Source organism: Nipponia nippon, unplaced genomic scaffold, assembly GCF_047370975.1.
Source record: "Nipponia nippon isolate SJK-2023a ecotype South Korea unplaced genomic scaffold, ASM4737097v1 scaffold_2, whole genome shotgun sequence".
NCBI classification, from domain to species: domain Eukaryota; kingdom Metazoa; phylum Chordata; class Aves; order Pelecaniformes; family Threskiornithidae; genus Nipponia; species Nipponia nippon.
In genome coordinates, this window is record NW_028262336.1 from 99,650,674 (window position 1) to 99,663,397 (window position 12,724).

The following is a 12,724-nucleotide window of genomic DNA, read 5'->3' on the forward strand; positions in this document are numbered from 1 at the left end:
GAATGATAGATGAGGAGAATCTTTTGCTTTAAAACTTTGGTATAGCAGAGAATGGGCAGGATGAGGAGGAACAATAGCACAGAAGAAAAGGTACTTAACAAAAAGAAACAAGTTATGGAAAGAAAGAAAAATAATGCAGTCTGATAAGGTGTTTAATGTCTCAACATCCATGCTTTCCATTTCCAAATAAAGCATGTACATTTGTGGGCTGGGAAGTTGCTCCCACTTCCAGAAGGACCCAACTGGAGAGCTCAGCACCAGGCTCTCCCCAGATCCATCAGAAGCTGGACCCGGATCGGCTGAATGTGGTGGCTCACCTCTGCTTGCCTTTGTTGCAAAAATCACACCAAAAGCAGGCCCAGCATATTACCTAAATCTTGTTCCGCTCTCCAAAGCAATTCTCTCCTTTTTGGTGGCGCGTGCACCTCCTGGCACCCACCTCCAGCAAGGAGGACCACAGCTCTGCCCTGTGCCATGCCACGCCACGTGTGCCAGTGCCAATGCCACCGAGAAGTGCTGAGGGCAGCCCATCATGGTCACTGCTCCCATGGTCATCGCTCCCACTACACCAGGGGAGTAGTGGTCCTTGCCACCCCAGCCTCCTGCAGCCAGAAGAGCGTGGCCGTGTCTCCCACGCTCCCATGCTCCTCGCTACCTTGTTCAGTGCCCAGTAGAGCTGGGTAAAGACTGTCTCCCCCACACTCCCCCCCATGACATTATTTCAGGATTCACAGTTTTTCCCTCTTCTGCACCCGGCTGAGAGATGCTGATTGCCCATCGTGATGGGAAGGCTCTGGGGGTGCTGGGGGCAACACCAACAGTCTCAGCTCTGAGCCAGGCAGGACAAGGATTATGGTCTTTCTATGGTGTAGGAAGTGCTGAAGCCCTGGGGAGACAGGGCATATCCACGGCAGCTCCTTTCCCTTGCTTTACTGGAGCTCTCGGGATCTGCTGTCCTTCCTTTAGACTTGGTTTCTTGAATTACTTAAGAACATTAGATAGTCTCTGAGAAAAAAAAAGGAAGTTTCTAAGTGCCCCCAGCTAGGTGTGCTGGGAGATCTTTGATACTGGGAGAGCATCTTAACGATGAAACAAGAATTTATACTCTGTAAGTTCTGACTTTGAGGCAAAATTCACAATGCTTGGGAACCTGTCCTGGGACTTTTTAACATCTGAGCCTTGCAGGACCATGCTCAGTACTTCGCTTCTCTACTGAGGCAAGCAGCAACCTGTGCTAATTAATGCCGGTTGTGGGAATGTCCGGGTGTGACTTGCATCTGCTGGGAAGAAGACTGAGACCTCACCACTCATTTCACATAATCAAGGCTTATATTAAAACATCCCTCTTTCCTCTGCACCCCATGCGTTAGCCACAGCAATGGCTTTGGGGCAGTATTTCTCCTGAGGGAGGTATCTGGGCCATTATGTCTAACCCAAAGGGCTGCACTGAGAAATTCTTGATATACTGAGCTGTATCAGAGTGGGTGTATTAGAAAGCTATATGTGGCGGTGTCTGATGGCTACTCCTCACCCCTGCTGTCAAATGCCCTGTCAAGGGGAGAGGCATTTCTCTAATATTATAATAATGGCACCATCTCCCATGGATAACATTTGACTTGAAACGTCCTTCAACCAGGTCGGATTTATTATTGAAATTCACCCTCAAAATCAAAAGTAGGTAGGAAAGGACTTGATGCTTACCCACTCTATCCCATCTCCAGAGCTGTAGCATGACAGGCAGTGCCAGTTAACAGCGGTAATTAATTTTCTGCGGTGGGTTTGGGGCGGGAGAAGGGGAGAAGGAAACCAGAGTGTATTAACATGGAAACTTCTGAGACAGCGGCTCTTCCCCTCCCTATCCCTCTGCTGAGGAGACATCGTAGTTGTTATTCTGGGAGACCACGCCAGAGCTCAGTGCTGCCCTGCTTTGCAGTGCACTTGGAGCAAAGCCCATGCCACCATGCTCGCCTGTGCTGTGGTCCCATGGGTTATGCAGGTGCATGGGTCTGCAAGCTCAAGGTTGATGGGTTATGGGAGAGGAGAGCTCCTGGGACCAGGCAGTGGCAGTGTTGGATGGAGATCCCCCAGGGAGAGCCGCGGGAGTGTGCTCTGCCTCGCCTCTGCAGAGCACCATTACGGTCACGTCTGCAGATGGCTGTCGACACATGGACAGAGGCTCCTAGGGTGCTCGTGGTCCACTTGGTTTCCAGTTTTGCCCACTGAAACCCCTTCAAACAGAAGCAGGGCTGAAGGAGGGGTGGCAAAGCAGTGCTGCCTGCTGCCATCCACATCCCTACAAAAGGATTTGAAGGTCTGAGGTGCCCAGTGTTCACACAGCCCTGGCCCGGGGCTGGGATGGGACCCTGGTGCCTTACCGAGAAACTGGGTTTACAGGCAGCAGGGGGTTTGCAGCCCCTTTCACCATGGCTGTCACGATCCTGCTAGACACTGGGGCCAAACACCACTTAGGCTCCCCAAATCACAGCTCTGCATGGGAGATTTGAGGGCGTCTGGGCTGAACCGGTGACAGAGGATGTCTGGGGGTTGTTAGCAGTGCGTTTCAGAGTCCCTCTCCTCCCTTGTACCAAATAAATAGATAAATCTCATGGGGGTGTAATGCACCATAGCACTTTAATCCTGCTGGGGATGAAGTGGATTACAATGCTATTTGGCTGGCCATTGTGCCCAGAGCAAAACCGTTATGACAGGATTCAAATCCTTTCCCTAACTCAGTGCAGATTTGCTTGTTGCTTTAAAAAATAGATAGAAGACAGCTTGGCCCCATAAACTGTGCTACAACCCTTTTTGAATATAAGATTGAACTATTTATGCCCTCCTTTAAATATGCTTCTTTTTGTAATTCGAGTTCTTTGAAGTCCTACAGAGATGGAGATGGGTGGTTTTTACAAGAACGTTGTAAGCACACTTTATTACTCTTTACAAGAACGTTTTTCACACTCTTCAAAGAGTTAAAGTTGCGTGTAAAAAGCTAGTAACTCCTTGAATGAAGAAGATCTGTTTTACCCAGCCATATACAGCACCTTGCAAGGCATTGGCGCCTGGCTGGGCTGTGATTGCACTGCAGTCCTCTGCCATGTACGGCTGGTTTTTGGGGCAGGGAGAGATGCCAGCTAAGGAATGAGGTCACAGCCGCCCATCTTCGCCTTCTCCCCAGGGTGCAGTTAGCAGTGTTGGGGGGATTGCTATTAACAGGGGGAAAATGCAGAGGAATTCACTGAGCCTCATATCCTTAGGGACCAGCAAACCCTGCCCATTTCTTCCACGCACACGGAGCACCTTAAAACTTTCCCTGCACGCTGGGGCCTGCAGCCAGCAGCATGAGTGCTGCTCCTCTAATTAATATGTCCTTGGAGGGAGCAGCCACTTAGCTGGGGAGCTCTGTTGCCTGGCTGTGCCTCTCCAAGGGGAGACGTCAGGGCAACCATACGCTTGAAGGAAGACAGGTTACAAGGTAATGCATATAATATGATCGAGAACGAAGGTGACCTATAGAAGTGCAGTAAATATGTGATTTTTCTCTGCTCAGCAAGCGAATTTTGATCCCAGCATAGCACCACATCGTAAGGTGCTGCTGCCATGCCCAGGAAAGCAGAAAGAAGGACAAGGAGGCTCCAAAACACCCTCCCCCCCATTCATACCCCTGCCAAACAGGCAAAATGGAGGGTGACGGTTGCAAAATTGTCTTTCCTTGTTTAGAGCCGCCTATGTCAGCCTGTCGTGCGCAGGGAAAATAGCAGCAGATCAATAGAAGTGTCTGCGCTGACACTCTTAGCGTCTTCTCCTTTAAGATACACTGAAATGCTCATCAGCCTTCCCAGTTAATGAGCCTTTCAGTGGGATGAAAGACAGGGGTTTCTTTCTAAACATGTGTTTTTCTGCCAACCTCTGGACCTCTCCTAAAGGAAGAGGTAAGTGATGGGCTCTGGTCACGGTCAGAGGTCCGGGTTGTGATTGCGGTGGCGGTGTGCTGATATGACTTTACTGGAGGGCCCCCTTGGTCTAGCTATGGTTCTGTGACAGTAGAAGCTGGTGTAACATTTCCCTGGAAGGTACCAGGGCTTCCTTGCCCTCTGCCGCTCACCAAGTGCTTTACGTGTTGCCAAATCTCTGACACACATATGTGATCACCAACCATGGGTCCTCAGGGTGGGCTGGATCCCACCACCACCCCTGAGCACTCCCCTGGATGGAAGGAGTGAGAATGGAGGTCCTGCTGCAATTTGACTTTAATGGAGTTATGAGCATTGGCACTGATTGAGGACCTGACCTATGTGAGGGATGTCGATGTGAGTAATCACACCATAATATGATGCCTGTCATTTATCATTTGCACCAGTCACCCAGGAGCCCCCTTGCCTGGATGCTGTAGAGATACAAAATAAAATAATCCCTTTGCAAAGAGCTTACAATTTTGGAGTAAACACAAACACTTAAGCCTTGAAGGGAAGGGAGACAAATGACATTGCTCCTAGCCCTTGTTTCCTAGCAGGCTTGTATTCATCGACTGCGAACCTTAATACAGTTTTCACTCCACTTGTCAATTGTTAAGATAGATTTGGGGGCTGTCAACAAAATGTTACAGTTGAAATGACCCAGCTAGAAATAATAGACTATGAAACATCAAAGTAGTGATAATACTGTAAACCACCACAGAGGAATATTTTCAGCCCTTTCATTTTTGATGGTCCCTCAGGTGTCGTTTGGTGTACGGGACAGTTTGGGGGGGGGATTTCCCCATCTCAGCTTCAGACGTCTCTCCACCAGGTTGCTGGAGGGAGCAACCACAACCTCCCTGTGCATCCCCAGGGGAAAAACGGGCACCCCGAGAAGCAGGTTCATCTGGCTTGTCTTTGATGCCAGTTTTTGGACAAGGTGCCTTGACAGCTGGAGGTGACAACCTCTCCACCACCAGGTAAGAGCAGGTGGGGTGAGGTGTCCCACTTGGAGACCCGCAGGCTCCTACCGCTCACTGGCTTTGGTGGGTGGGCGCCAGTAGTGCCGTGCTGGACACAAGGGGGTCTGACCCACCCGCCTCTTCTGGGTGCTGGTGCAAAGTGGTCGTCTTCCTTACAGAGCTGGTGGGAAACCGAACTGAACACCTTGAGAGTGGATCAGGGCTAAAGCCCGCCGTATTTACCCAGCTGGATGTGAGCTGGGTAACTCGGGAGCAGCCTCAAAGCATATTTCACTTTACAGGCAGAGGAATTTTTTCAGAGCAGGGAGGTTTCTTGTCAGCTTGTCCCATCTTCCTGGTGTCTTAACAAGCCTATGTGGGGAAACATGTGCCATTGGGTTCCCACTGCAATCCTGTTGTGGGAGCAATTCCCACCCAGGTCAAGACGATTCTCACTGGGGCTTCACTGACACGTCAGACCTTTTCCTAGAGGCTCCTGTTTGTTTCCAAAAGAGTCTTGCATCCAGTGTCTACTTTCAAGAGCTGCCAAGGCAGTACCGAGATTGCTTGTCTCTCTGCTAGGCTTTGGGTCTGACCAGTGAAGAACCTGGCCATGGGGGATTTTAATACACTAAAATGCCATATGGGTTTAACAGATAGGAACAGAAGCATCAACTTTTTTTGATATGCTCAAAGGTAAAATGCTGCAGCTCCTACAACAGCAAATCTGCAACTTGAGACAACCTGTGAACTGATAAATTCAGGTCTAGTCCTAGATACCAGTGGAGCAGTCTGTGGACACCTCTCTGGGTGCTTATGGGACCTCATCAGATAGTGCCATTGGCACTGAAATTGTATTATGACCTTCAATAACCTTTTTTCTGCTCAGTTGTTTTTTTAATAATTAAAATTATAGATTAAAGTAGCAGGAGACAGCCACATAAAAGGGGGTTGAGCACAGAAGCATTCACTTACAAAATCTCCCCATGCACTTAGGAGCGCAGCAATTTTTTTTATCCATTCGAACAGCCAGATCCTTTCAGATAATGACAGGGCTGCAGGTTTTTTAAATAGCTTGTGTCGGCGGAGGAGCGTGATGCTGGGAAAGGCGAGCCTGCACCCGAGCAGTCCGTCCCCTGGGAGCGCCTGCCCCGGCCGGCAGTGCTCGCCGGGCTGAGCACAGCCTTGCAGGGAAATCCTTCCGGAGCTGGCGCCCTGCTAGAAACAACCTCTCCCTGACTAAGTGCAGCCTGAGACTGGGAATATAACTCTGGGAAATCTGCCTTTTTCTGGGGGGGATGCTGCTCTGAAGAGGGATTTACCCCGTTAACGGACCTCCCAGGAGCCCACGGTTCAGGAAAGATGCTCCCTGCAACTCCTCTGAGTTCCTCGCGGGAACCCCAGCAGAGCCAAAGATAAGTTGTCCTGAATTAATTTCATTTCTGAGCTTGTGTTGGGCTAGCAAAGCAACATCGCAAGTCAGGTCTGCAAGGACTTCCCGCAAAACAGGAGTCACTTCATTAAAGTTGGTCATTCACTACTCTGATAAAGTATTTAAAGCCTCCCAGTTGCTTTCTCCCCCTGCTGCTCCTTCGCTACGCACAAACATCAGGGCTCTGGCATAGACGGAGCTGTTGACACTTTGTCAGTGAAAATCTAGAACCGCGCAAGTAAGAGAAATGTTTTATGGGGGCTATAAATAGTTTTGCATTAAAGCAAATGTATTCTCCTGCCTAAAATAGATTCACCTTGCAAACAGCTTAAGGACACTCTCGGCGCCAGAGGAATGTCTTCAGACACCCCTCAGGAGACAGAAACAGCCTTTTTCCCCAAAAAAGCAAACAAGACCAGCAGATGGAGACCCCCTTCTCCCCGCTCCCCACTGCTGGGCAGCAGCCGGCTGTGCTCAGGTGTCAGCCTGGGAGACCGCCCTGCGCCCTTCCACCAAAAAGGGAGGTTAATTCATCCAACTAACTTTTCCAATCTTTTTCTCCAGAAGCTTGCAACGTGCGTGCTCATTACATGGGTGAAAGGGATGAGGAAACTTTGGGGAGGGGGAGCAGCGACTTCCCACGATTGCTTGGAGCAGCGGGTTGCATCCCCTTCGGTCCGAAGGGAACCATGCAGCCAGACAATGCAAACATCCTCTCTGCCAGGGCTGCAATGTGTTAACAGCACTCTCCCCTTGCTGCCACAGCATCATTTCATTCCCTGCGGAGAAACGCCGGCGGTGGAGCGGGGAGGACGAGAAGATGTCAGAAGACAAAAAATATTTTTAACTCACCTTTAGGCTGTGCGTTGGGTTGACGACGCAGACAAGTTGCCCGGCAGCTGAGAAAACCCTCTTTGCCTTGTAGTGCTGAAACCGCAGGTGAATAAGATCTAACACAGCCCCAAAGCACTGGGTGAAGAAAAGCATCACAACTTTTGGCGTTGCTGCTGCTGCTGCTGCTGGCGGTGGGCAGGGGAAGCAGCGAGGGAGCCCCTGAGTCCTTGAGCCCGGGGAGGGAGTGCAGTCGGCGAGAGCTACGCTCTGGCACGGCTTAGCATGCCTTCATATTCATCATCAAAATAAGACGGGAAGAGGCTTGCAGCAGCGGGGCGGCCAATGGAAAGGACAGAAATGTTATCCTTGAGGTCCGGAGACAGCCAATAACGAATGCCTCCCCTCCAGAAACTCCCTGATGAATTGAGCCTGGTGGAGAATGTATTATTGAACATTACCATACATCAGCACATTGCATTTATCTTGTGATTACAGCCAGTCATACATAAGGCTGTGGAGATATGCAGGCAAAATTGATTGCTTAATGTCTCCATTTATTAATTGCCTTAATTTAACAAAAGAGCACTCGGATACCAAAGCTAAATGTAAGGCATAGGGAAGAAGCCCACTGGTGAAACTGTTAGAAAGTAACAAAAATAGATTAAGTAGACTATGTTTTACTGCGGGAGAAAAATCAAATATGCAAAGAGAATTACAGTTCCTTGCAGGGGTTAAGCAGAAGTAGAGCTTGCTATATAAATAGATTCACGTCTGTGCATTTGCAGGCTTTGATTTGGATTTTCACCGCTCTGAAGTTTTCTAAATTTTATATTCTGCTACTTCACAAGGGTCCCAGCACACAAATAACATTTCCCCCCACCACTGAAAATAGGACCGGTCAGGTCTTAGGTCTGGTGTAACTTGGAATAACTCCATTTAAAGTCAGCGATGTTTTCCTGATTTACACTCGCCAGTGGATCAGGTCCATTGAACACAAAACATGGTAATTACTGGATGCTGGAACTAAGAGAGCATAAAAAGGCACAGAGCATGCTTCTAAAAATAATGAAATACATGATGCATGAGAGCACACACAGAGAGAAACTTGCACTGAGGGAAAAGTGGCTTCTAAATCAACAGAATAATTAAACATGCAGAAGGCTTTTGCTTGTCATTCATCTGCATATCGGTGGGCAGGAAATTACTAATTAGCCATTAGATCGTCCTGGGCATTAAAAAGGAATTAGGGAAGTGCAAGGAAAATAACATGCTTTTGCGTATTATTACCAGTGTGTATCTCTGTTGGTGGGCAGAGATCCTTTTCGAGCCATTGAGTCTCATTAAACTTGAGTCCCCATAACCGGGTTTTCTGGGAGGTGACTGCGCTGAAGCAGCCGAGGGAATCAGAAAGCACATTCATTTCATGGGACAATCCTGTGTGATATGTTGCTCTGCTTGTTAATAAATCAAAGAGGGTTAATTTAATTAGCTCTCTGCCAGAACTTCCTATCAGGGTACTATTTAGGCTTGCTAGCTAAGTACTCAGATGGCTTATTTAGCCTTGGTAATCCTTTTTCCCTTCAAAGCAGAACAGATAAATGTAGCTTTTCTTTCTTTTTTTTGCTTCTTTTTAAACGTGAGGCCCCGTGCTGGGGGTGAGGCTGCTGCTTCTGGACAGAGCAGCCCCCGTACAGCGTGGGCTTCAGCCTGGGACTGGATTGTCACAACTGCCTCTTCCTAAAGCAATGCTGCAATACTGGCTCTGCCAGACTGCAGAGAGCCTGTGCGTAAAAAAAAAATAAAAAAGGAGGCCTGAGTAGATAAATAAGTGGGAAATTGTGAATGCTGGAACAGCTGACGACACAACCCCCCAAAAAAAACATTAAAGACGGGAGGAATATGTATCTCTCAGTTCTTAACATTTGCTTGTAAATGAGAACAGGAGATAATTTTTGCAGCGCTGAGAGACACTTTGAGAATATTTTCAGACAGACTTGAGGACAAGTGAGTGAATTGATTTGCTTAGATGTATCCTTTTCTCCGTTCCCAAAGTAACTGTGAGCATCCAGCTATTTATTATTTATTTCTTCCTGATTTGTAGTTGGTAGGTGCACAGACACTTTATACCAGCAAATTTCAGTCTGCAAGTTATCAGCGCAAGTATTCGGCCATCAAAGCCTTAAACAAGCAAAAGGTCCTTGCTATTTACATTGGTTATTGCCACCCAAATCCCCTGGGATTATTTCTGTATGATTGACTTAACCAAATGCCTAGGCTTGGTGGGCATGACCCCATCTGTGGGCAGCAGAGAATGCACCCCTTATCCTTGCCATCCAGCCCCCCTGAGACCCAGCTGCCTTCCTGGGGGGGCAGGAGAGGTGTGCCTGATCCCACAGGCTCACAGGGACATTTTCAACCTAAATATACATCCTGCCCACCAGGCTGCTATACAAAAAGGGTTGTCGTTCTTGCAAAGAAAAGACCACGTTCAAGGCCAGGTGAGGGACTTTTGCAGTGCCCAAATCCCCATAGGCATCTGTGCCCATCTCACTTTCTACACATGACCTTCTGAGGAGCATCTCCCCGCCAGCAATATTCGTGAAAAAGGACGAAAATGAGCTCTCAGTGTATCTGAAGGTAACTCCTGCTCAGTGCATGAGTTCGCTTTCATGGTGGCACTTTTGGAAAATATTTTATTGCCCATATTGTTTGTGTCCCGAGACCCACAAGCAGCACCTACTTACTGCATTTCATGCATGACTTAGCACCAGCTTGACAAGAGACCCTACATCTGCCAAGCCACAGCAGCTGGCCATGCATGCAGCTTCACTTGCAAGCAAAAGCTCAGCTGTGTGGTCTGGTGTGAGGGTGTGGATCCAGGTCTTTCTTCTGCTTTTACAAACAGGGGCTCTCGACCAGCATAACTCCATTAATTTGAGTTTGTGGTGGTCTCATCCATGCTTGGGGATGCAAGGTCTGCTGCCCTACCTGGCCTCAAACCATGGAGTGGGTCCTCAACGGCATTATTTAGCTCTATGCATGCAGCCAGAGAGAGGAGGAACAAGCCCACATGCAAGGGACACTTGATGAATCCCATTTAACTGCTGGCTGCAAATTTCTGGCGACTGTAGCCATTATTTCCAACATAGTTAATTCTGTACCATGCAAGTGTGACGTGGCAAGAGGCCATAAGCTAAATCTTCATTAGGATCCAGATTTTGCCAAATTAGCAGCTCTAGTGGCAACACTGTAATGTGCATGGGATTATAATGCTCTAACAGCTCAGCTGCTGGTGTGGCTACATCAGGTTAGCACAATAATAGGCTCAGCTAGACATAAAAACTGGCCACAGCGGCGCTAGCTTTCCAGTTTGTCCGCTTTGCTTTTGGTCCGAGCTGCCAAGGTGAACGGGAAACGCTTGTGCGAAACCACAGGTGTCCAGGCACCGTGCAACTTGGCACGACAGCCTGGGCGATGCATCGCTCAGTCCAAACCCAATGTTAAATTGCAGGGCTTGGGTTTCAGTGGGATTTCTTTATCTTTCTGACTGGGCACTTTGGGGGATGACCTTCCTACATGCTACTCTCTCTCCTTTCCTGCCCCACCAGACGCCACAGTGAATCCAAGTCTCTTCTCATCCCTGCTTGTATAAACCTGGGTGAGCACCTCTTGCTGACACCCACAAGATGACTCCTGTGCAGATGGCACCAGGCTGCCCCCCATTACCGGCAGCCTTAGGGAAAACCTAGCCTGCCTCGGACAACACCAGCACTAGTCTTTATCCCCAGGACGGGAGAGGCAGATGCTGTTCAGGGCGTCATTAGTATCCATTCAGGCAGCTTACCAGCCTGCTTGCGCAGCCCTGTTGCTGACTGCTGATAGGATTTCTGGCAGTGCTGGCTGATGTGGGACGTACTCTTGTCTCTGCTACTTATATTTCCCTGTACCCTGGGACAGGGAAAGGCCCCTTTTACACCCTCAGCCCTGCCTTTTAGGGATGCTAGTTGGCTATTTAAACAGGACCCTGCCACCTTCTAGCCAAGGTATGAGTCCATTTTCTGCCTGGCTAGGGGCTGGAGGAGCAGGATCCATGCCAACTAGGTACCTCTCATGTGAATGTCTACATCTGAGTGCATCAGCCCAACTCCTTTTACAGTCTTGGGGGGAATGGGGCACGCTGAGGATGCATTTCCCCTGACCTGGCTGGGACATCAGGCAGTTTTCTACATCCTTTGGATGCAAACTTAATGTATGAAGCTTCATCTGCTTTCCTGGGTCTCAGAGCAGGTTTTGAAGAGAGGTGTTTGCATTGTTAGTTATCATTTTTCTCTGTTGTCCACCAGACCTTTTAAGCAAGAACATAAGAAACGTCTCACTAGCTCCGTGCAACGGTCCTTCCAGCCCACTGCCCTGTCCCCGGGTGACTACAGGAGATGGCATTTTAAGTTAGCTCATAGGCAGGGGCCACCATCTGCTCTCCATTCTCCTGGTATTCCCTCAGCACCTATAATTGTCATATTGGGGCACTGGAGGGCACATCCCTAGGGAAGCAGAGTCAGCAATTTTTCAAACTGGGAGGAGAGTTGTAGCCCTCCATCCTGCCCCCTGTAAAGCACATGTCACTTCATACCGACTGCTTTGTGTTTTGGTTGGAGCTCATCCTTTCCAAAAAGACTGGCTTTGAAGTTTCCCATGAAGGAGACCAGTGGCACATCCTGGTAAGTTCTTCCAAAGGTTATTTATCTTCACCACTAGCATTTTTTATCATATTTCCAGTCTGAATTATTTTTCTGCATAAGCTTCTGCCTGCAGAAAGACATTGTGCTTTCCCTTGCTGAGCTGGGGCAGCCTCTGCCATCAGAGACCTTCTCCATGTGAAGACACAGTTTTTGCCTAAAACCTCCTTCAGCAAACCCAGGACAGTGTTTCCTTTGCAAAGCACCTTTCTTGCCCAAGATCAAGTCACTCTTGCAGCTTCTCTATGCATTTTCTCTACCTCCTCCTCCTCATCTCTTCTTGAGCCTGATCTGCTCCTCAGCGCTGACGAGTGCAGAAGCAAAATGACCCATTTGGCCCACAGCATCACGGTGCACTGGTTACAGGCGTGACACGTCCACTGCTTTGGGTCCCCATTCCCACACCTCCTCTTCGCTTGCAGGGCAGATTTCACATCACTTCAGCACAGCCACGTGGGAGCCAGAGCTGCCTGCGGGCAGAAGGGAGAACCGCAGACCTCCCTGGAAAACGCATGGAGGTACTCCCTCCTCTCATCTTCTCTGGTGCCTACAGTGATGAGCAGTGAGAACATCAGCAAATATTTTTCCTCATTTAAAAAATAATCTATTTTTTCAAAAACAAAGTGCTATCAAAAGTTGTTGGCTTTACCAAAGTTCTTTATTTGTGGTGAATTATTTTGCCAAATGTGTTTTAAAAAATCCAGTTTGACTCCACACAGCGATATAAGCAATAGCTGCACTGGAATCATACAGATGCTTTAAGAAGAAACTGATCTTAAATTTCTCAACAACTTTCATTTTCTCAAA

At 48.5% G+C, this 12,724-nt stretch overlaps 1 protein-coding gene across 1 annotated transcript in view; it reads right to left on the minus strand.

The window, feature by feature from the left end:
* Positions 1-8,020, minus strand: part of SIAH3 (siah E3 ubiquitin protein ligase family member 3) — a 48,656-nt gene extending 40,636 nt beyond the window's left edge. Inside the window, exon 1 of the mRNA XM_009463095.2 lies at positions 7,200-8,020. Coding sequence (XP_009461370.1) covers positions 7,200-7,334 — 135 coding nt within the window. The 5' untranslated portion in view covers positions 7,335-8,020. The remainder of the gene's footprint in view (positions 1-7,199) is intronic.
* Between the last annotated feature and the right edge of the window lie 4,704 nt (positions 8,021-12,724).